The sequence below is a fragment of the Coturnix japonica genome, chromosome 6 (genome assembly GCF_001577835.2).
Source record: "Coturnix japonica isolate 7356 chromosome 6, Coturnix japonica 2.1, whole genome shotgun sequence".
In the NCBI taxonomy this organism is placed as follows: Eukaryota; Metazoa; Chordata; class Aves; order Galliformes; family Phasianidae; genus Coturnix; species Coturnix japonica.
The window spans coordinates 6,196,887-6,218,664 of NC_029521.1; the positions used below are offsets into that span (position 1 = coordinate 6,196,887).

General features: G+C 40.3%; 1 protein-coding gene across 1 annotated transcript in view; it reads right to left on the bottom strand.

Annotated features, from left to right (window-relative positions):
* The window catches only part of ANK3 (ankyrin 3), a 192,715-nt gene that overhangs the window by 10,153 nt on the left and 160,784 nt on the right, over positions 1–21,778 (bottom strand). The window contains exons 37-42 of the mRNA XM_015866239.2: positions 13,742–21,430; positions 13,064–13,138; positions 12,261–12,392; positions 11,105–11,248; positions 8,063–8,150; positions 5,861–6,239 (exon numbers count right to left, since the gene is read on the bottom strand). Of these exons, the coding sequence (XP_015721725.1) occupies positions 5,861–6,239; positions 8,063–8,150; positions 11,105–11,248; positions 12,261–12,392; positions 13,064–13,138; positions 13,742–21,430 (8,507 nt within the window). The remainder of the gene's footprint in view (positions 1–5,860; positions 6,240–8,062; positions 8,151–11,104; positions 11,249–12,260; positions 12,393–13,063; positions 13,139–13,741; positions 21,431–21,778) is intronic.

A 21,778-nucleotide genomic window follows, 5' to 3' on the forward strand; every position in this document is an offset into this window, starting at 1 on the left:
ACAGCAGAACGCCGATCCCACGTGCAGCTCTACCCAGGTGCACCATCCTCTGTGTTCCTTTGCTGCAGTTGGCACGAAGCAGTGAGCTTGCAGCATGGGCACAGCACTGCCATGGAATTATGCAGCCCGTACACAGGCTCTGCAGATGTCCTAAGTATTTATTATTCCAGGGATGACACACTCAACACAGACTGCCAGGGCTGGCTCCACCACATCCCTAACATCAGACAGTGCAGGATAAGTGCTCCCATGGTTCAGACACGGCTGCCAAAAAGCAGAGAATTATAGAATCATTTGAGTTGGAAGGAATCCTTAAAGGTCACCTAGCCCATCTCCCCTGCAATGAACAGGGACACTTAAAGCTCCATCATGCGCTTAGAGCCCGGTCCAGTCTGACCTTGAGTGTCTGCAGGGACAGGGGCACCCACCACCTCTCTTAGCAACCTGTGCCAGTGCTTCCCTACCCTATCCTGATTGCTGCCTGAATGAGGAGCTGGTACTGAGTTGACACACGCTCTATGACTTCATTTCACACCAACAGAACCTCAGCTCCCAGGAATTTCAAAGAAATAATAAAAATCCAGATTCCTTCTCATCTCAAAGCTCAATACTTCCAGTTCATACCATCAATTCATTAAGTGCAACCAAAATATACCTATTTAAATGGTTGTTCTGTTATCAAATTTTCTCTAAAAGGCCAGGCAACTGCTGCTTTGAAAGTTCCTTGTTCCATTTCAAACCTGACTCAAGACGCAGAGGGGAAGAAAGAAGCAGCTACTCATCACCAGAAAATGACAGAAATATCACAGGTGTTATAAAATCCAGAGATAGGTGCAGACCTGCCCCAGCTCCACACAAGTTCGGCTGCCTCCGTTCACACACATCCCTGGGGGGTCCTGCCATTTCCCCTGAGCCAGCTGCAGACCACACCACTGCTCTGTAAGCACAACCCCAAATGACACTGCCACATTTAAAAACACTTTTCTGTGCCCTTCTCTGAACAAGAAGGAAGACTGTCTTTTTCACTTTCTCTCTTTTCTACTCCGACACTTCCTGATTCTCAGCCAGGGGACATCAAAATAGCTCAGAAAGTGAGGTCGGAAAACCCGGAAGTAGGCTGACTATGCACAGCCTTTAAAACATGCAGCCCACTGATGCTTTATGTCTTACCAGAGCACTTACAGCACTTCAGGGCTTGTGATCACCCTCAGGCCACTTGTCCCATCTGAAAACCTATTCCTATTTCTTGTCATGAATTATCTGCAGAGGCAATTACTGATGAATGGTTATATCCTAACCTGCTCAGGAGCCTTCATTAAAGGTGGCAGATTCTTGATGTAACGATCTAGTATCAGACAAAATATTTACTTGTATTTAGCTCATTTTTTCAATTCTTGCCTGGTTCAGAATGGGAACACAACCGGTAAACTGAAGAAATACAGGATGAAAGCAGACAAAAAAATCATGCTGTGTTTTCCAAAAGCATCTGTGTCTTGGAGGAATCAACAGCTGTGAACATAGCACATCTGCCATTCACATTACACAGAAGGTGCGGTGCATGTATAAATACCTTCTGCACCAAACAAACAGCAGCAATATTGATAGGTGCAGTCAGTGCGACAAGTAATTCCTGGAGTAACAATTACATCCTAGGCTATTACTGTAACAGCACTACATTGCCTGTCCTTTTTATGGCTTTAATGTGTGATTTTCTAATGAGAACCTAATAAATCATATGAGTTACTGAGAATTAACATTATTTCTGATGAAGAATTATTGTCTTATCCTATATTCTCAAGGCACATAATACCAAGCTATGTGACCATACAGGAAACAACATGAGGGAAAATAAAACTATTTATATGATTCTACCATTGTTATTAGCATATTAAGTATGTTGTGCCACAGTATCTGTGAATAGTATACTAAACAAAGCCTAATGAAGTCAAATGCAAGGATTCTTTATTTTTATACTTATTTTATTTATATTAACTTTGGTAGGTTTTAAGTCAGCATCACCTACTGCTCTCCAGAACACAAGGCACTCTAGATCACACCTTGCAGCCACAGCCCCAGGCCCACGTCATCCTATCTTCCATATACATACACATATGTCCTATGTCAGTCTGTAATTCATTTTCCATGAGACCAACACACTACACATCTAGCTGTATTAAAGGTGGCATGCAAAACACCAAAGGACACATCAGGCCATGCAGCACAGTAGTTTTCCAGCAGAAGACAACTGTAAACTTCTGGGTTAAGTAATGAATGGCCACTTGGCACTTGGTTATAAATACAGAGGGGATTATAAAATGGGCAGAGGGACTCCATTGTGCCAGAAGTGACATTCTTACACAGCAGTCCAAACCCACATCCATGCCAACATTGCCTCAAGAACACACATCACAAAATACCTTCAGAATCAACCGCCGTCGATACACTCTTGTAGTAATCCTCTGCTCCTCACCTGAGCTTGAATCACTCTCAATCTCACTGTCACTGTCACTACATTCCTAATAAATGCAGTTTTAGTACATTTGAACAGCACATTTGCAAGACAGAACGTGCTATCAGAACTACAAGAAGAAAACAGAGGTTATCATGGACAACATTTTTCCTGTCTGTTATATATCTAATGACTTTTACTTCTGAAGTACACTGTGGGAGCTTTTCTGCTCTTTGGCATGCTGCACTATATATATATATATATATATATATATATATATATATATATATATATATATATAACAGGTATGGAATATCTTAGCAGATTTTAAGTGTTAGAAAATTGTATTTGGAATGCATCTGACCTAACATATTCCACTTCCTTACTTGGAAGTGAAGAATTCTGTGTATAGAAAGTCTTCCAGTAACTTTGCTGTTTCCTCCTCAAAAACTAAGAATCCATTCTAATTCCAATTCTGTGCATTCACAAGGTATGGAAGTGAATTCCCTTATAAAGACAGACTACAGTCACGCAGAAAGGCTCAGAGGCCCACCTGCCAAAGGTTAAAAACAAGGATTTTGAAGAAGGCCTCCTCTGTGAAAACGTTTTCTCTGCTCAGCATCTATCTCCTTTTAACCCATACTAACTAAAGCCTGAAATACAGCCACCCCACATCATTTGATGTACTGCTGGGGGCAGGAGGAACCTCGTGCCGCTCACTGCTTGGTGCCAGGCAGATGCTGCACACTGGTGTCTGACCCACCCCAGTGTCTCCACCAGCCCCACCGCCTTCCCTTCAAGACACATAGAGCACTTTGCACTTCTGCTTCTTTTTCTTCTTTTTTTTTCAGCTTGGCTGAAGGCATCCTAAACAAGAGGCACTTCTCAGAAATGATGTGCAAAGTATGAGTAGGCACACGTGGGTGGAGGAGGAAAAAGGATCATGTGAGATAAAAAAAAGGCATTTAGGGCAGGATGACAACATTTATCTGCATGCAACATCTCCTGCTATCCTCTATCACTAGCCAAGTAAAAGAAAAAATTTAAAAAAAATTAAAAATCCAATCCTATCCTGAACAATTAACAAGCAGAAGAAGGTTCACAAAAGAGCACAGAGGGGTTTAAGGAGGAAGAGCACTACTAATGCATGGCTTCAAGTGCTTTAGCTGTGACAGAACTCTGGCACTTCAAGTCACCTCAGCCACCTGACATAACCTGCTTTGGGTTAACAGAACAAGCGTGCTACACTGCTCTAATTTAAAAAGATGATTTGAATCAAACACTTGGTCTTCAGTAGAGCATTACACGGCCCTCACAGTCACTGTACTGCTTATTAGAATTTTGAGCATTTATGTGGACATGGGACAAGGTCAGCAGTTCACCTCATTAACATCACCAGACAGCAGCCCAGTCTCAATGGCTTATCCTAGTTTCAAACCATGTCCCAAAATACTGATGCAGCCCCCTCCCAGCAGGTGAATGGTTATTGCTTTTGAGCTGTTTCCCAAAGGGTCACAGTAACAACCGCTTTCTTTAGGAAGCAATATCTTTTTGTTGCCTCTGCTTTCCACAGAATGCCTTCCAGACAGACTGCAGTTGAAATTTTCTTTCCATTTTCATGACAGTATATGAATTATCTCCCTATGAACTGAATTCTCTTAGTAATTAAACTATTGACTTTGAGTAGATTACATGAGAGACCCAGGTCTAGAAATCCCATTACTGACTCACACTGGTTTATTCAAAGATCACATCTATTAAAAAATATATATTGTTATTTGGAAGATAAGATTATCACCCTTTACCAAGAAAGCGAAAGTAGTGCAAAAAGCGCATATATGAAATGCACACACTTATTCTTACCAATTCAGATGGAATATCCACAGTGAAGAGAGGACAGGAGTGGATGACAACTTATCTTCTCACTGATGGGAATCCAGAGGGGGAAGTGCAGCACTGTAGCACACCCCTCAGCACAAGTTACAGTGTACATCTATGCTTATCTTTGTGTTTAAACTGAGCATAATAATATTAACCCAAGGTCTGCCCCAAAGCCTACAGACAATACAGGAACTCTGCTGTCTGCATTTAGCTGCCTCTTCAGCAGGCTTTTGCTTACATTCTTTCAGTACTCAAGAAATGAGTGAGCATTAGGAAAGATCTTCATTGCTTTAACTATGTCACAAACTAAAAACAAGATCATAACAACCGTATGCTGCATAACTGGTAACACTGATTACATTACCAATAAAATAATTCCTTATTGTACAATCAAAAGAATAGTGGAAAATGAATTAAACTTGAGTAATTTATTGCAGCCCATCACAGCTGCAATTTTTTACTGTGCTATGATTTAAAAAAAGAAAAAGCCATATAAAGTAGAAGCCACTCTAAAAAATGCATCACTTCTGTAAGTTACAGCCTCCTCTTGTATTATGCCCATGACCAGACCATCTCTTAAGATGAGAATGTAGAAGAAATTCTGTAATTCCCTATTTTTTGCAATCCTTGAGCCTAGGAATTGCCCACCAGCTCTAAAATTTCTACTGGGCTAAAAGCCATTCCTTAAGTCAATTCTGGGGAACAGAATGTAAGTCACAGAGGAAGCTGTTAACATAGCTTTCATTTATCTAATACCAACTTACAAGTGAGATTCTGCAGGCAAGGATGTGCAAGCCAGGCAAGCAGAGCTGAAAGGGAAACCCTCAGCAGTATTTTAAGAAGGAACCACCACCTGGGAAACTGTATTATACATCTGGAAATGTTTTTGCTAGATGCACCTTGGAATTGGGATGAATGATGCCAAGGAGCAAAGCGTAAGAAGGAGATTAGACTTCACTCAAGATTTATTTTCCTGCAAATCAACAGAGTTTATAATAATAATAATAATAAAAATAATAAAAATCAGAAGGTGCTGGGGACAGGGATCTGGAAGGAGACAAAAGAGACCCTGTACTTCTTTGCTCACTTCAACATCACAAACAGATCAGAAAACAGTGGCATCACCTTACTTGAAGTGGGTTGGGGAGAGCAGACCTGCCTAGCACTGTTTGCACAGATAACTCAGGCAGGAAAGGGGCCTGCTCCTCAGCAATGCAAGATTGTATCACAAGCTGCTCTCCCCTCTTGCAGACTTCAGGGCCAAGCAGGCAGAAGTTGATGCACCCTACTTGGTTCCTCTGCCTGCCCGGACTACACTTCATTCTGTTCACACCACAGAAGATAAATTTGCACTAACTTCCACTTTTTTTAATTTGGTAATAAACATAACTTGCATAAAGGAGGATTAAAAGAAAAACAAGAACTGTTATAATATTACATGTCTTATAAAAAAAAACAAAACAAAACACAAACAACATACTAAGCAACAGGGACTCCTCAAACAGCTAATAATTACAGGACATACTGTACCTTCTGTTCAGACATTCCTGCTCCCTCCTCCTCTTTGATGCCTGTTCTTGCCTTGCCATCCTCTGAAGTACTCCAGCCCATCTTCTTCACACTGACAGGTACAGATGCTTTGTTGCCTTCTGCTGTTGGCTTGCTAGCCTCTTCCAAAGATTTCTGATATGCTGTCGATGATAACGTTTGCTCATCAGTACCAGCTGAAATTGGGGACTTTGTTTTCAGAGCTTCTTTGTCACTGTGTTTTCCCACATCATTTAAAGATTCCTGGACATAGGATTTAGTTTTTGTTTCTGTTGTGGATTCTGAGAGGCTTCCATTTGTTTCTGGCTTCCCTGCTTCTCCTTTGACATATGAGGTAACAGAGTCCCTACATTGGTCCGAGCTACAGAGAAAAAGAACAGACATTCATAAATAACATGCAGAAGAGAAAAGCACTGAGCCTTCACTCTTAGTGCTCACATTTCAGATGAAGTAAAATCTGAAATTCAACATGCAAGCATTACTCTATTTAATAGCCTTGTCTTCTGCATTATGGTATCTTTTCAAAAGAAAGGAGAACATAGTGAACGCTGAAAACAAAACCAAATGTTTTATGTTAGTTCCCTTCCACTTAGGAAGAAAAAAAGGAAAAAACAAAACAGAAAGAAAAAGGCCCCAATCCTACCATTTCCTTTGTATAATCACAAGATAAATCCCTCACGGCACTAATTCTTTAACCTGCTCTCCAACCAAGGAGGTAATGAAAGGTGCCTCCTACCCCTTCCCTTAAACTTCAACAGCTGTATTCCAAATAACTCATGCCTCCTGAAAAATAATGGTGCTTATAAATAATGCCTTAGCACAATTTCAATAATGCACAATGCCAGAAAGATTACAAGATAGAGAGCTCTGGACAAAACTCTTTTATTTTTGTTTGCTTTTCAGATAAACACTGGGACTATATGCATGAGAAAACCATAGCTATCTGCTGGCAAAACTGCTATAAAATAAAGCAAATTGATTTCCTCTAGCTAGAAATGGATATCTCATCTTACAGAAGATCATTTACTCCTAGAAGAGATATATTTCATTAATTAAACACAATAGAAAATGCAGAATAAAGACAGAATGGTTGCTTATCGTAACAAAAATCACATCAGTAGCAGACCAGATGTTTTCAAGTCTAGAAAGACAATCAGCTCACTGGAATCAAGGGCCATATTCCCACTTGATTCAGAAAACCTATCTCATGCTGCTACCTGGAACCGTTAAACATCCTGAATCAAAGCTGCAAAGGATGTAAACTGTTGACAGCAAGACAATTGCTCTGCAGACAGTCGTTCTCTGCAGATTTACATTTCATGTAGAGCTGGCTCCTTCTGTCACAAATCATGGGAGCTGAGTACAAAATTAAGGCAAGAGCTTTTTGGTGGTACCCAGTGGGTACCCGTTTGGCCAAACATGCCAGCGCATATTGTGACTGCTGAAAGCTTACATTGGTCCAAAGGGAGGCTGGAAAAGTACATGCAAGAGAAACACAGTGATGATAAATCTGTGGAAAGCATACACCATCTCTGAAGGTCATTATGCTGAAAGTAAATGGAGCCCAGGAACGTACAAGTTCCCTGAGCATCTTCTGTAGCCACAACTAGGTAGCAGCATATGGGTCTAGATGGATTTATTACCTTCCTATGACTTGTAGCCCATTTCTTAAAGAGTCGAATAAATCAGCACAGCATAACACAAAGTAAATACTAGAAAATGGCACCCGCTTAAAAAAACGTGCTATGGAAAAAGAAATGCCTATCTGAAGGAATGCAAAGAGATGCAATGAAAAGAATGACTGCTAAAATAAGAACAAAACAGTATCCTGGTTCCAACAAATTGTCATTTCATAGTCTCAAATTCTAATTCCACCTGCCTTGCTTAGATTTATTCAAAATGGAAATAGACAATATAAAAAGCATGAAAGCAAATATCATGTAGTAAACATAATGTAAACTAATTCTGTATTAAGCATGAAACTTGCTATATATACACTTTTAAAAACAAGTATGTTTGATACCAGATGAAGTCACAACTAATGTTTTTCCTTACAAATACATATGCGAATACATATATATTCACATTCACATAAAACAGCGGATCATCAGCCTGATCACTGCTCCTGAAGGCAACATCTGTGCATGAAGGCTCACATACACACACGTACAAGAAGATGCTCACCTATCATCCAGGCGATCTAGCAGACTACCACCTATCCTGCGTCCCGACGTTGGTGGCTCAGTGACGCTTGACGAGTCAGTCTGCCAACCTGTAATTGAAGACATTTCGTGTTCTGCTTGCTGAACACCTTTAAGAATTGACCATACTTTTTCTTCAGTCATCTCCTCAGACTCAGCTCCTTCTTCCAGATGAATGTCCTCAAACAGAGATTTAAACTTTTCTTCCGTTATCTCCTCATCAGTACCAGACTTTTCTCTCTCAGGCTGTTCAGTCCTTACTCCTGTTTTGCTAGTCTCTTCGCTCTGCCTTTGTTTAGCATCCTTAGGTATCCCGCCATAACTACCAAGATACCGTGGATAATCCTTAAGGTCCACTTCCTCCAACTGGCTCTGGCCTACAGAAATATCTTTAGGTGTTCCTTCGCTAGGCACTGAGAAATCGTGCTTGCTGTCATCCAGTGAGGTGTCTTCTTCAGTCACCACTGGCGGTGCTGCTGCTGTACCATCTATATGTCCCTGGGAGGTCACTAACACGTCACTCAGTCTACTGGGAGTTCTAAGGGGTGACTCTAGGCTAGAGGTGTCGCTAAAGAAATCATCCTGATGGAAGGGGGTGGGTGGCACAAAGCGCAACCCAGAGGGAGTTTCCAGTTCCACTTGAATGCTGGGATAACCTAAGGAAGACAGCATATTTGGACTGACTGGGATGAAGCATGGAGCAACAAATCAGCAAATGTTAAATGATCCATGAATTACATAAAGTATGAAAACCATGAGGAGATGCAGGTGTATAAGAACAAATGCAGTTCTGATAGATTCATTTACTTTGCTCTAAATACATGGAACAAAATGAGCATTGCCAAAATAGCTAGTACAGCAAAGCTAATAGTTTTGACTATTTTTAAAATAGCCTGTAAAGATTTCAGGAATTGCCTTTGCAGCCATTTGAACGTTTTCAAGCAATAGCAGATTGCCTTATGAGCATGCAATTAATCAAATGTGGACAGGGATGTCTGTCCCTTTATATCCAGTCTAGAATCTTGCAGCCAAATTGCATACATCTTTCCGAGTTTTTACTGCTTTAAAATTGGAATTTGAATAAATAGATTTTAAAGACAGAAGTAGATCAAAACATCAGAAAGTCACTCTTTATGTAAATACATATTAAACAGGTCCACATTCTGAATATACTTTTATCAAAAATACACAATACTAGCAAGACAATGCTACTAATACTTATCTCCAGTATAATCACAGAGCCACAAGAAAGGAATAGTTAAAGAATGGGGAATAGAAATGGATCTCAATGAGGATACTAAAGAATAGTAGGGGTAAATACACAGCAGGATAAAAAACTAAAAAGGAAGTTAACTAGAAGTTAAGAGAATACAAAATAAAAAACAAACAACACAGGGAGAGCTAAATGAATATTTCAGGTACAGTAAAGTTATACAGGTGAGAGGACTGTGGTGGGTAAGGAGATCTTGGTGATCTTGGAGACTGAGGCGATCTTGGTGACATGGGTACAATCAGATACACTAATCAAATAAAGAGAGAAAAGAAAAGGAAATTGATGAAAACATAAGAAAATCATACAAAAGGATTAAACTGAATACACATGTAAAATGACAACAAAACCTGAAATTCACTTGGTCAAAAAACAGACTGTGTGACCTACAGAAGGAAAAAAAAATACATGCTTTGGGGTTAACTTGACATTGTGCTGCCTGCAATGGGAGATGCACTGACAGGGCTTGCTTTTTTTTTCTGTTTCCTGAATCAGCTGAGAGAAGGGTAAAGGCGGTCTGGTCTTGGTGAGGAAAGGAAGCTTGAGGAAGGCTCAGAGAAGAGGAGAGACAAAAAGCAACTGCAGAGAAGCGTACTTTCTTCAGAAGAACACTGATGCCACTATTTAAAGGCACAAGCAACATTTCAAGAGCAACTTTCTTAAAATGTCAACAGAAAATTATTTCTGTAACGCAATGATTCAATGACCAGCAATGCTGCTCAACAATGGAAGTATACTGAGCTTATATGCTCTAAGTATACAAACATTCTGCCAAAATACAGAGAGGGACCAATACAAACTTGAATAAACTATAAAAAAACAAAGAAAATATAACTCAAAGAAGTCTTGACAACCTAATTATAACACATAGTAAAAAACCAAAGTAAAGAATATAGCAACTCAGTGTCGTAAACTAATATTTAAAAGAACGACATTCAGCATCTTCTACATAATAATAAGTAATAACCAAACCTATAGCAATTCTGACTATAAGCAGAACTCTGCGTATCTGTTAAAATCTGACTCAAAATAACCATGCACAATTCTACGCTCAGGGTGTTTAGCTTCCATGTGAAGATTACTACACAGTTTTAGTCATTAGTAGACTGACAAAGATATCATCTCATGCAAAAATAAAACATTTTCTTATTTTTCTACTACCACTACACATTAGGATAATAATGGTCCTAAAAAACAAAACAAAAAACAAAACAAAAAACAAAACAAAAAAAAACCCACAACAAAACAAACCAAAAAAACCCCACCAAAACAAAAACCAAACCAAAACAAAAAAAAACTACAACAAAGAAATGACAATCTTGAAATCACATTTGTTTGTAGATATCTCATACAGTCACTAAACACTTTTTCACTGTAAGAATTCTTACAGTTACTTATCTAGAGAGGAAGTTAAAGAGCGGGGGATGTGTAGAGCAAGAGAGATTGCCAACTAACTTGGAAAGCGTATATAAGTGGACAAACTCCAAAGCACAACTACTGCAGGAGGAAAACATTCAGATCTTGTCAACTTATACAGAGGCTGGTGGGAATGAGCTTACTTAGGTGTGCATCTGTGGGATTCTGAGCTTGTTCTCTGGGACATTAATGTACAACCTGGATATACCATGAGGAAAAAGCCTTAACATGAAAAACAATCATTTCTGTAGGATTTTTTTTCTTAACATCTAGTTCATACAACATTATTACATTACCAGAGATGATACAGAACAAAATATAATCATGGAATTCAATTACCATCAATGGGATCATGAAAAACGTTATTTTCATCTGCAAAGCTTCTGGTGCCTGAAATATTTCCATAATCAAATATTGGTCCTTCCAGCAGGGTCACAATATCTATTCGATTAATTTTTGTCAATACAGAAGTTAAGGCATCAGCTGAAAAACAAATAAGACACGTAAGAAAACAGGTCCAGAATTTCAGAACTGTGTAATTGTCTTTCTCAGTTACATTCACATTGCATTAATTGTAAGTCACTGACATATGTTCCTGTCCCGATGTCTTTGGTTCTAGCAAACTCCATCATTTGACTGTGTAGTCATTCTGCTGCCTATTTGTGCAAGATGTACCTCTATGACGATTTTTCCCCCGCAAGTGTTAGATTGCAACACAAGAAGCAGGAAAAATAGGGTTGAAAGCTCTTAAAGAATAAATTTACTTGCTACTGAAATACAATAACCTTTTATTGAAAAAGACAAGGATTGTTAAAATCCTTGTTACAATTCTATTTCAAAGAACAGTATAGGTAGCCTTGTAAGTAATAATGCACATAAAGGCTGTTCACACAGTACACAATGAAATCACATTTACAATAATCCTATGTTGCAAGAACACAGTAATACTGGAAACAACTTCTACAGTGAAGGAGATCCAGGTTGATTTAAACACCATGTAGAAGTTTGTGGGCTAAGAACTGGTAACAGTCACCATTGACTGAAGGCAAATTCAGACCCCTATTTCAATTTGAGGAATTTATACACAGATAACAGCAGAATTGACCCCAACCTTGTCTTCAGAGAGGTCTCCTGCCTCAGTCACACACATCACTCCTCAGAGAAAAGTGTTTGATTTCTTGTAACAACTTGCAATAATGCGAGACTACGTAACTTTTCCAGGCAGCCTATTTCTGTGTTTCAGGTTCATTGCTATTGCCAAATCTTCCCTAATATTTCCTTCCCTGGAATTTAAGCTTCTTTCTTGTCCTGTCCTGCAGATGTGGAGAAGATATTATTTCCCCTTGTGTAGGTACTGAATGAATGTAACACTTTTTTGCCTTCTGGCAAAAATGTAGCTGAAACTTTTTTTCCCATTAGTGATTTGCAAAAGAAATTAATTACGTTATCTTCAATTTAACCTACTTAGAACAGGNAAGTAACTAATTGAACTTACTTGTAGCATTTTTCCCGTCTCTAGTAACCCATTTTTTTAATAACATGAAACTTTGAGCAATAAGAGAATTCGGGTTTTCTACTCGGATTTGATTTATTTCATCCACAGAAAAATTCAGTTCCCTTGCCAGTTCTATAAAGCAAAAAAAGAAAGAAAAAAAAATATGATGAAAAACAATAATAAAAGCTCCAAACAGCATAAATCTCTCAATTATCCTGCCAGGCTTAGAAGTATTAACCTCCTTAGACCACACAAACACCAGCCAAACTTCCTGACACAAACGGGTATCCTAACAGATAATGACGAGCATGACACTAAACATTTAAACACTTCAATCTCCTATGACAGGCATAATTCTGAATTTTCAGTCATGCCTCTGTGAGCTATTATTGCATTTATAAAATGCACTCAACCAGTGAAAAGCTCCGCGGAGCCTTCATCACTGCTCACTGATAACATTTGTTCTGGTGACCACAGCTCATTTGTGAGTTCACTGCAAAGCTCACATACCAGCACTGCCATTGCCTGAACCCAGGGAGAGCTGACTGCAGCACCCATAAGCCCACAAGAGACCAGCACTGCCTGTCAACATGTGGACAGTACAGTGAGCATACATGGCACCAAACTCTTGGAGCGCTTTTAAGCTCCCAGATGTTGAGGAATTCACTGCCTGAAGATCCCAGAAGCCCTGAGCCTGAGTAGACAGAACCTTCCAACTACTTGGGTGTAATATCTTGGGAGGAAAAATATTTTAGCTATATACCCTATGAGTTCGATTTCAGTATAAAAGCAGAAAAGCTTACCTGTCCAGCTAAGTCCAAGGTGATCAGCTACAATTGCCATCCTTATATCTGTCCGTTCACAAGGACTTTGTGGACCTGCGATTTACAATTTCTCGATTAAAAGGGTTTTGCACAGAAAACCTTAATACCGGACAATAGTTTATTATAAGTTATAGTTGGAATTCAACTAAGTTGCCGGTGCTTATATTGTTTACTAGAATGATTGTGTATCCTAATAACCTACAAAGCAATTTTTTTCACCTGTGTAAAGCCAAATGTCAAACTACATGATGTTGTGTAATGAAATCAAACATGCTGACAATCTAGCTGTTAGACTGTACACAAGTTGTTCAATTACTGGTGGAAACCACCAAGAGCAAATTAACATCTATTTTCTCTACTTTGACAGAACAAACTTGCTGTCACAAAAGAAATCTTTCAATTTCTGAGTTACATCAATGTCTTTGGCATGCTTCACTAGCTTTCTACAGTACAGGATTTGTTTAAAGGAAGAAAGAAGAGTATAAGACAGCACATACAGATGACAATGACAGAATGAAAACTACGGTTAAGTCACTTCACAGGCAATCACAACAGTTCATGCACTAGGATCAACAAGTTGAAAGTTTTACAAACTAGGCTTGATCTCCACGAGGTGAGCCATGAGAGCTCCAGAAACCTGACTGCCTTCATTCTCACCAGTCCTCTTACTCCTCCTCCTCTCACTGTCGGCCTTTTCAATCTTTGTTTTTATAGATGCTGCCTCTGTTCTCATATCTCTAGCAGACTTCGATGTAATGGAAGGCAGGTAAACTTGAGTAGCTTCTGACAGTGATGTGTTCCTTGATGTACTGTCTTCTTCATCGTCAGAGACCTCTGACTGCATCTTTTTCTCTTCATCAGATAGACGATCCACAAGCTTTAACGTCTCACCACTAATTCCCTTAAAATATTCAATTGAATGTTTACACACTTCCCTAAGCTGACTTTTTTTTACTTTAACTGTTGCCATTGTGACGGAGGTAGATCTTACCTTTACTGGTAATTTAGAAGGAAGCTGTTTTGTTTTTTCTTTCTCTACCTGCTCTTGCTTTGGTAGGGCCGGAGGTTTTCTAGATAGATTACTCCTACGCGTATTTTTTACAGGAATCCTAGACCTTCCTTCTAGACAGGGAGGAGTATTATCTTGTTTTGCTTTGTCAGGCTTACTAGCCTGTCTCACTTTACTCCCTGTATTGCTTTGGAGATTATTTTGTGGAAAGGCTTCTTTTACTGAGCTGGCCTTTACAGGAAGTTTTGATTTTCCTCTAGCCCCTACCAACTCTGTTGACTTTTGCTGCTCTCCATGTGCTTTTTGTTTCTCTCTTACTCTGTGTCCTTGTGTTGTCCCTGCACTTTTTCCTGAAGCGCTTTTTGCTTGGTTAGCTTTCTGCAGGGAACATTTTGGTTCCGAATGTTCTTTTAGCACTACATTACAGGTAATATCATCTGTAGAGACTGCAGATGAATCCAAATTGTTGTTGTTATTAAAATTATCTTTTGGAAACTCAGTGTTTTCTGTTTGCCTACAGCTTGTCTCGCTAGAAGCTGAACTCGCAATCACTGCTACAGTTTCATTTTCTAATCCCTGACCACATGGCATCACAGCTTCTATCTTATCTGTCACTTCGCCAGGACCATCTTTCTTCAGAGTCATGGTGGAAGCAGAAATTCCCATTTTAATTGGCGTGCGCAATTTGGGATCAACTTTAGAAGCATTTACAGCTGCCGATGACTTTTCCATTGAGTTACTACCAAGTGTTTGTTCCATGCAATCTCCACTGGCCTGGATGATGGGCTTATGTTCAACTGCTGGTGTTTCTACTGGTCTCTCTAGGTTTGTTTCTACAGTGTTGTCCCCTGCCTGTGGCTGTGTGATGGCAGTGACTGTACTTTTATCCCCTTCCCCCTTGTCCCCTGACTTCCCTTCAGAAGTATGCTCACCAATCTGAAAAAATTGGAGTCTTTCTTCAACAAAATCCCTCTTGCTCATGTCAATTGCACCACTGCGAGTCATCTCAAACATCTTCCCTTCATGAAATGGGAAGGGGTTGGGCTCGCTAGTTGGCGTACTCTCATCTGTTGGAGTTCTGGCTGGAGTTGTATCAGGTGTTGTTGCTTGAGATCTGTCTTCCACTGCCAGACCAAATGGCTTAGCCTCATCATCCCTTGATTTAGTCTCAAACACTTCGTCGTCACCTCGGTTATTGGACCACGGGTCAAAATCTAGACTCTTAGTGGCCACAGTTTTGAAAGGTGTTGCGAATTCTTCATCTACTTTGTAACTGAAATATGAATCGGGAAACACAGTCCTGTCAGGGTGTCTGCCTTCCAAAGTGAAAAACTGCGCCCCTGACTTCTGTTCGCTTTTATCTCCGGCTTTTTCAGAAGCTGGAACTTTTGAAGGCACCTTGTCTTCTTCGGGGCCTACCTTGCCTTCCTCCTCAATGACTTCAAGTTTACTCTGGCTAAAGCAGCGATCAGTCTGCTTTAGAATACCTTCTGTAGTCCATACGTCCTTTTTGGTTTCAACTGCCGGACCTGCAAGTTTAGAATCACTCTCAGTTAAACCATCATCTTCATCTTGCAAATCATAACCGTCAAGAGAGTCAATCTCAGTCGCATCGGTATCATGGGAGAATTCTGCAGTGGTTGCTATGGAACACTCTGTGACAGACTGGTCATTATTATTCCCATTTTGCACTACATCATTCTGGGGTGAATCAAGCCCAACGTCAAACTCACTAGGTTTCCCAGAAGTGGGGTGTCCTAACTCTTTCTGTTTCTCAATCTTTTCGGGGGTTCTGGGTTTTGAGCTTTCCTTCTGGTCATCTTCCAGTTCTTTCAGTTTGAATGTGTACTTTTTAAGCGGAACAGGTTGATAGAGAGATTCATCGTCACTGGAGTCACTGACATCTGCTCCCGGTGGCACAGGAGACGGTGGCTGTACTCGTATGACTGGCTCAGCCAGTTGACATTTGTCATGTTCATCCTGCAGGTTCACTTCCGTCATCTCCATTTCACTCTCAGTAGAATACTGAGGCTTCTTTTCTGACTCGCCTTGATCTGCATCCAGCGGTGGTGGAGGTGGGAATTCAATGTAGGCAACTCTGTTACCTTTCAGTCTTTTGTTAGAGTCCTTATTTATATGGTTAGGTAATGATTTGTCAGTCTGTGGTTCCTGAACTTCTGCCTGTTTTACAGAGGTTGACTTAGCCTCTGCTTCCTCCTCTGATTCCTCAGAAACCTCAGGTATAGGACTGGGTTTGCCTGGGATATATGCTATTAGTGAGTCAGGTGTTTTAGACGTAAACTCGTAACTCACTTCCTCTGAACTTGGTGTTTCTGGTGTTAAAGGACTTTTGCCAGAGCTATCTATAAAGGACACCTGTTCTAGTGTATCATCTTCTGGACTACCTTGTGGAGAAGGAGGTTGCTTTTGCTGTCTAGTCGTGTAAAAGGTCCCCCTCGTCTCTTGTACTGTCTTACTTTCCTGACTGACAATTTTTTTAATATTTCCCTGTTGCACCTCTTTCTCATATTGCTTTCCTACTTGAACAAAACTGACATAAACAGGTAAGGTCTTAATTTCTTTCACTCCCTCAGTACTTACTAATGGTGCAACTTTATCCAAGTAATCACTGGCACCAGGGTCAACTAACTCACTCGAAGGAGATTCCTTTCCTGGACTAAATTCTAGAGAATCTGGTGATTTGCTAGGGGATAACTCAGTTTCCTCAACAGAAGGACTTAGACCTATCGAGCTCTGCTGCTTGGTAACTCTTCTGATTTCTGAATGCTTTACTTGCTCATCTTCCACGTAATCTATCTCTCTCTCAACTTTCTCCTTAATCACAGCTGACTGAGATACTTTAGCTGAAAGTTGATAAACACCATCAAGCATGGTTCTCTTCTCCTCAACAATCCTGACTGGAATATGGGACACAGAAATTTCTTCTTTCCTTCTGGATATTTTATCAGCTATTTCACCATTATGTTCCCCCTCCCTGACAACAAATTCTCTGTATAAAACCTTTTTTGAGGGAGATTTTACAGTCATTTCTTTCACTTCTTCTGAATGAATGCCATTTGCTGCCAGTTTGTGCTCTGTCAGAGTAATAAATTCACTTTTTTTGTCAGCTTCAATGTGATCAACATGGTTTTCCTTTACTGTATCTGGAACCAGTACATGTGAAAGCTTCTCTTTTTGCGCTTTATGATTAGAAGTTCCAGGACTTTCCCACGTCCTATAGATTTTTTTGTCCCAGTGTCCCTTCGTTGTTGAGTCTGAGCCGTATACCAGGTCTTTCGTCTGTGGTTCTGAAAAGTACTCTGGCACACTTTTACTTGTTTCAGTTCTTTGCTTTTGTGTGTCTGAAGCACAAAATTGTTCTGTAGCTTTTCCTTTACCTGGGATAAAATCTTCCTGTATTTTCACCTCTTTCTGTAAAGCTGCACTTCCATCAATGAGCTCCACCTGCTTGGCGTGTTTCTCTCTAGAATAAAACTGGTAAACTGGTAACTTACTTTCTTGCAACTTCTTTACCGGAATTTTGGACTGGCTGTCCATTTTTTTTTCTTCTTGAGTTGGGTCTTTACTCTTTGGACTTATACTTTGTTCAAACTTCAGCCTAATGGAACTGAGCTTTGATTGCTTCAGCTGAAATCCAGCCTGTGAAACCTCAGATACTCCAGTCTGCTGAGCACTTCTTTTGTGTTCCATAGTTTGTTTAGAGTCCTCTGCTGGTTGCACAAATATCCTTTTTTCAGGACTGCTGGGCAAACTGGACACTTTTCTTTCATCCACTTTGGGAAAGCATTTCCCATCGCGAGCAAACTGCTTTGCTTTACTCCAGTCATCACCAGACGCTGGTAATTCAGATAGTAGAACCTTCTCAGGGCTGCTGCTGGCAGAGCTCTGACTAGAATGTATTTCTTTGCCATTTTTTTTATGCTGTTTTTTCTCTGGAGACTGTAGCTCATCATTCAACTTCTCTGTTTTATCCCGAAAAAACTGTGATACTTCAGTCAGTTTTTCTTCTGCCTCCTTAACAGTCCTGTCCACCCTGTCTTCATACATCAACTTTTCTCTACCTCTGTCTAATCTGTCCTCAGTAAAGCGCATCCACATCGCATGTTTTGGACTACTAACATCTCCAGTGTAGTGTAATACTGTCACTTTATCATAATGATCATCTTTAGACATTTTACCCACACCATTTTCAGATACATCTTTATAGATTTTGGAGAGAATCTCTTTTTTAGGGGCAGTAGCTACTTTTTCTCTGCATCGTTTATCAGACCCCTGCAACTCTGCACTAAGGGGTAGAGCATGATCAGTAACTGACTCCTCAGTATCAGACTGAGAAACATCTAGCTTTTCTGAAAGAAGCATTTTCTCAGCAAACCTGTAAGACTCCCCTCTTAGTTCTGACAACTCATCATCATGGTATTCTATTGAGTGCTGACTCAAAAGCTTCAGTGTTTTGTAAGAGTCATCAGACATGAGTTGAGCAGAACTAGGGCGACTGTCTTCTTCCTGGGACACGGGAGTGTTAACTCTAGAGGATTCCAGATAAGAAGGAAGTGACTCTTCGGCTGTGAGCTCCTCTTCTTCTTGCTGACCTTGTTCATCTGAACAAGGAAAAGCATCATGTTTTTCCAACTCTTTTAAGTTAATATCTCCCCGAGGTAAGTCTTTCTGATATACATACATTTCCTTTTCTGGATGCTTTTTTGTTTCTCTAATAATCACTTCAGTAGGTTCAGCCTGATTACCTTTTTCAATATGGACCTCTATTATTCGCTCCAGTTTGGGTTTCATTTTGCTGTCCTTCTCTGCATGTTGCGGTGAAGTTTCAGCAGACTTGCTAACATCGGCTGTTACTGATGATTTATGTTCAAACAGACCTGCCAGTTCTTTGGAAGGGTCACGTCCAGACTGAAAGGCTTTCATTATGTCATGAACAGACATTGTTTCCTCAATTCTTTCTGACGTGCTTTCAGTGCATGGAGGTTTATGATAAACCATCCTAGTCGTCGTAGTGATATGAGTTTCTTCTTTTACACGGACACCTTTGCTAAGGACACACTTGTGGTCATCTTCCTCACTGCTGCTAGCTTTCATTTGAAAGGCTTTAACCTTCTCTTTAATAGACCCGGAAGGCTTTTGCTCCAGCTCCATGAAAGCAGGGGCAGGCTTTGCGGCCGGTAGTTCCTCTGCTTTCTGCTCTGGAATTTCTTCAGATGACGGTTCATAGCTACGGATAACATGAACTACCTCAGTTCTTGTTTCTGTAATGACGGGAGGGATGGGTACATCATGGAAAAGTGGTTTTGGCCCCGTGCTTTCAGCACTTTGAGGGGCAGAAGGTGTTTTTTCACTCCTTGTTTCAAAGCCACTGTCAGATAAGGGACTTTTGTCTTGATCGTGTTGAGAAAAGTCATCCGGAGACTCTAAAATTGTATCTGTTCCAAAAAAGGAATCTGCAATTTTACACAACTCCTTTTCTGATGTTGAAGGCCTCATGGAGGCAGGAGGCATTTTGAGTTTGTGTTCCTGCAAAGCAATGGCTGGCTTTAGAATGCGTTTTTGTCTCTCTTCACCTTCTTTTTTCCCCTCTTCAAACTTGTACTTTATGTTTGTTAATGAACTGCTACTGATATCATTTGCTAAGTAATCAATAACTTTTGATAAGTTATAATCCTTTTCCGACACAGTTTTAGTTTTAATTTGGGCCTTCTCTGGAACAGACATAGGAGGGCTTGTCAAAGCTTGCTGTCTTGCTTCATCAATCTCCTCTGTACTGAACTCTACCCAGTCATCCTCAGAGAGATGTCCTTGATCGCTTTTAGATACTTTAGCCGACCCTTTACTTTCTAAACATACATCTTTTTTCAGTATCTCACTAACTTTTACTAAGTCCTCTTTTACTTTCTCAACAATTTTAAAGGGCTCTTCATCATCAATTCTACCCTCTTTTGGTATCTCGGGATGGAACGGTTTGTCCTCTGCGACATCTGTCTGCAATATTGCAGTCATTCTTATTAGATCCTCTTTCATTTCAGCAACATCTTTCAGTATCTCCTGACTGGAGGATAAAGAAGATGGCGTGGACAATTTGAGAGCAGAGGGTGCTAAGAACAAGGATGATTTTATTGGAGATGAAGTTCGATTAAAGGGAGGTTGCGTGCGTGCCTCTGTAGTCAATGTTTTAATAGGTGACAGTAACGCAGCAGCTGATTTTGTAAGTGGAGATGACTCTGGGAGCTTCTTTAATGCTGGTTCAGACAAAACATTGACTACAGAATATACCGGCACTGTTATTGTTGATGAAGTTACTGATGAGGTAGTTGCTGATATTGACCCAAGGGCTGTATACAAAGCACCTGCAGGAGGAGTTCTTATTGACTGGAAAGCTGATGGTGCTGAAGACACAAATGACCTGAGTGGAGAAAATGACATTGTTGAAGCAGTTGAAAACACTCTCTCAGCCGTGTCAGCAACTGCGCTAGCAGCACAACTTGCAGAATGTGCAGCTGCAGCAATCTTGTCTTGGAAAACAGCTGCAGCTTTGGATCCATTTATTAAGTTGGAAGAAGATGGGTATTTCAGCGGTGACAAAGACCCATTAAGTAATGGTACATCTGTGTGCCCAGCTACATGTTTTGCTGGCGACGAGAGAGACGAGGCCATCATGACCTTAGAAGATGAAACAGCATCAACTGCTGACTTAGCAGGTGACACCACTGACTTTAGAGGGGACGATAAAAGTGAGGATGCTGATGTGATGACCGATTTAAGAGGCAAACTTGAAGAGTACATGTTAATGTTGGATTTGGGGGATGCTGGAGGCGTCATGGTTATGGATGATCTCTCCAAGAGAGACCCAGCTGTAGTCACAGGAGATGTCCGAGGGGGGAATGTGGTAGTGGATGCCAGCCCTTTTAGGCTAGCAGCTTCTGTTACTGCAGGAGCTCTGACGAAAGAACCTGAAGTAACCTGCATATTGTATGGAGGCTGCGAAACCACAGTTTTTATTGGTGAGGAGATTGTCCGAAATGATCTAATCGGAGATGCTACATCACTAACAGATTTAACTGATGATGTGGTAGAAGCTCCTAATGTGGATTTGATTGGAGAAGCAGAAGAAACAGACCATATTGATTTTAATGGGGAAGCTGTAGGAGTGTTAGAGGAAGAGCTTGATAAGGAAGTGAAGCCTGATTTGGTTTGCCCAGGCACTGTAATTGGAGCTGTTGTCCATGACTGATATGGCCGTGTTGAAAAGAATGGCTTGTATGAGTAAGTAGCAGGTAGGGATCTTGTTGCTCCTGCACTCCGTTCAACTGTTTCTTAAATTGTTAAATTAAAATCAAACATAAAATCAACAAAAATGATCGGAAAACAGAGAGACCAGAGAAGAAAATTGGTCAGTAAACGTTGTAATATTACAAAAAGCAAGTACAACTGTTTGCATGAGTTAGGATGGAGGAGGCAAAAGAAGAGTTAAAAAGGAAATAAATATGAATGGAGCCATGTACTGACGATTGGTCCAAAACAAAAAGCAACATGAAATGAAAGACAGAAAGCACATAGCAATTGAGTTTGCAAATAATGAAGACCAGAAATCACAAAGAAGAAATCCAAAAGGTAAAAGTAAAAAACACATCAAGATTCTTCTCTTACTTCCTATT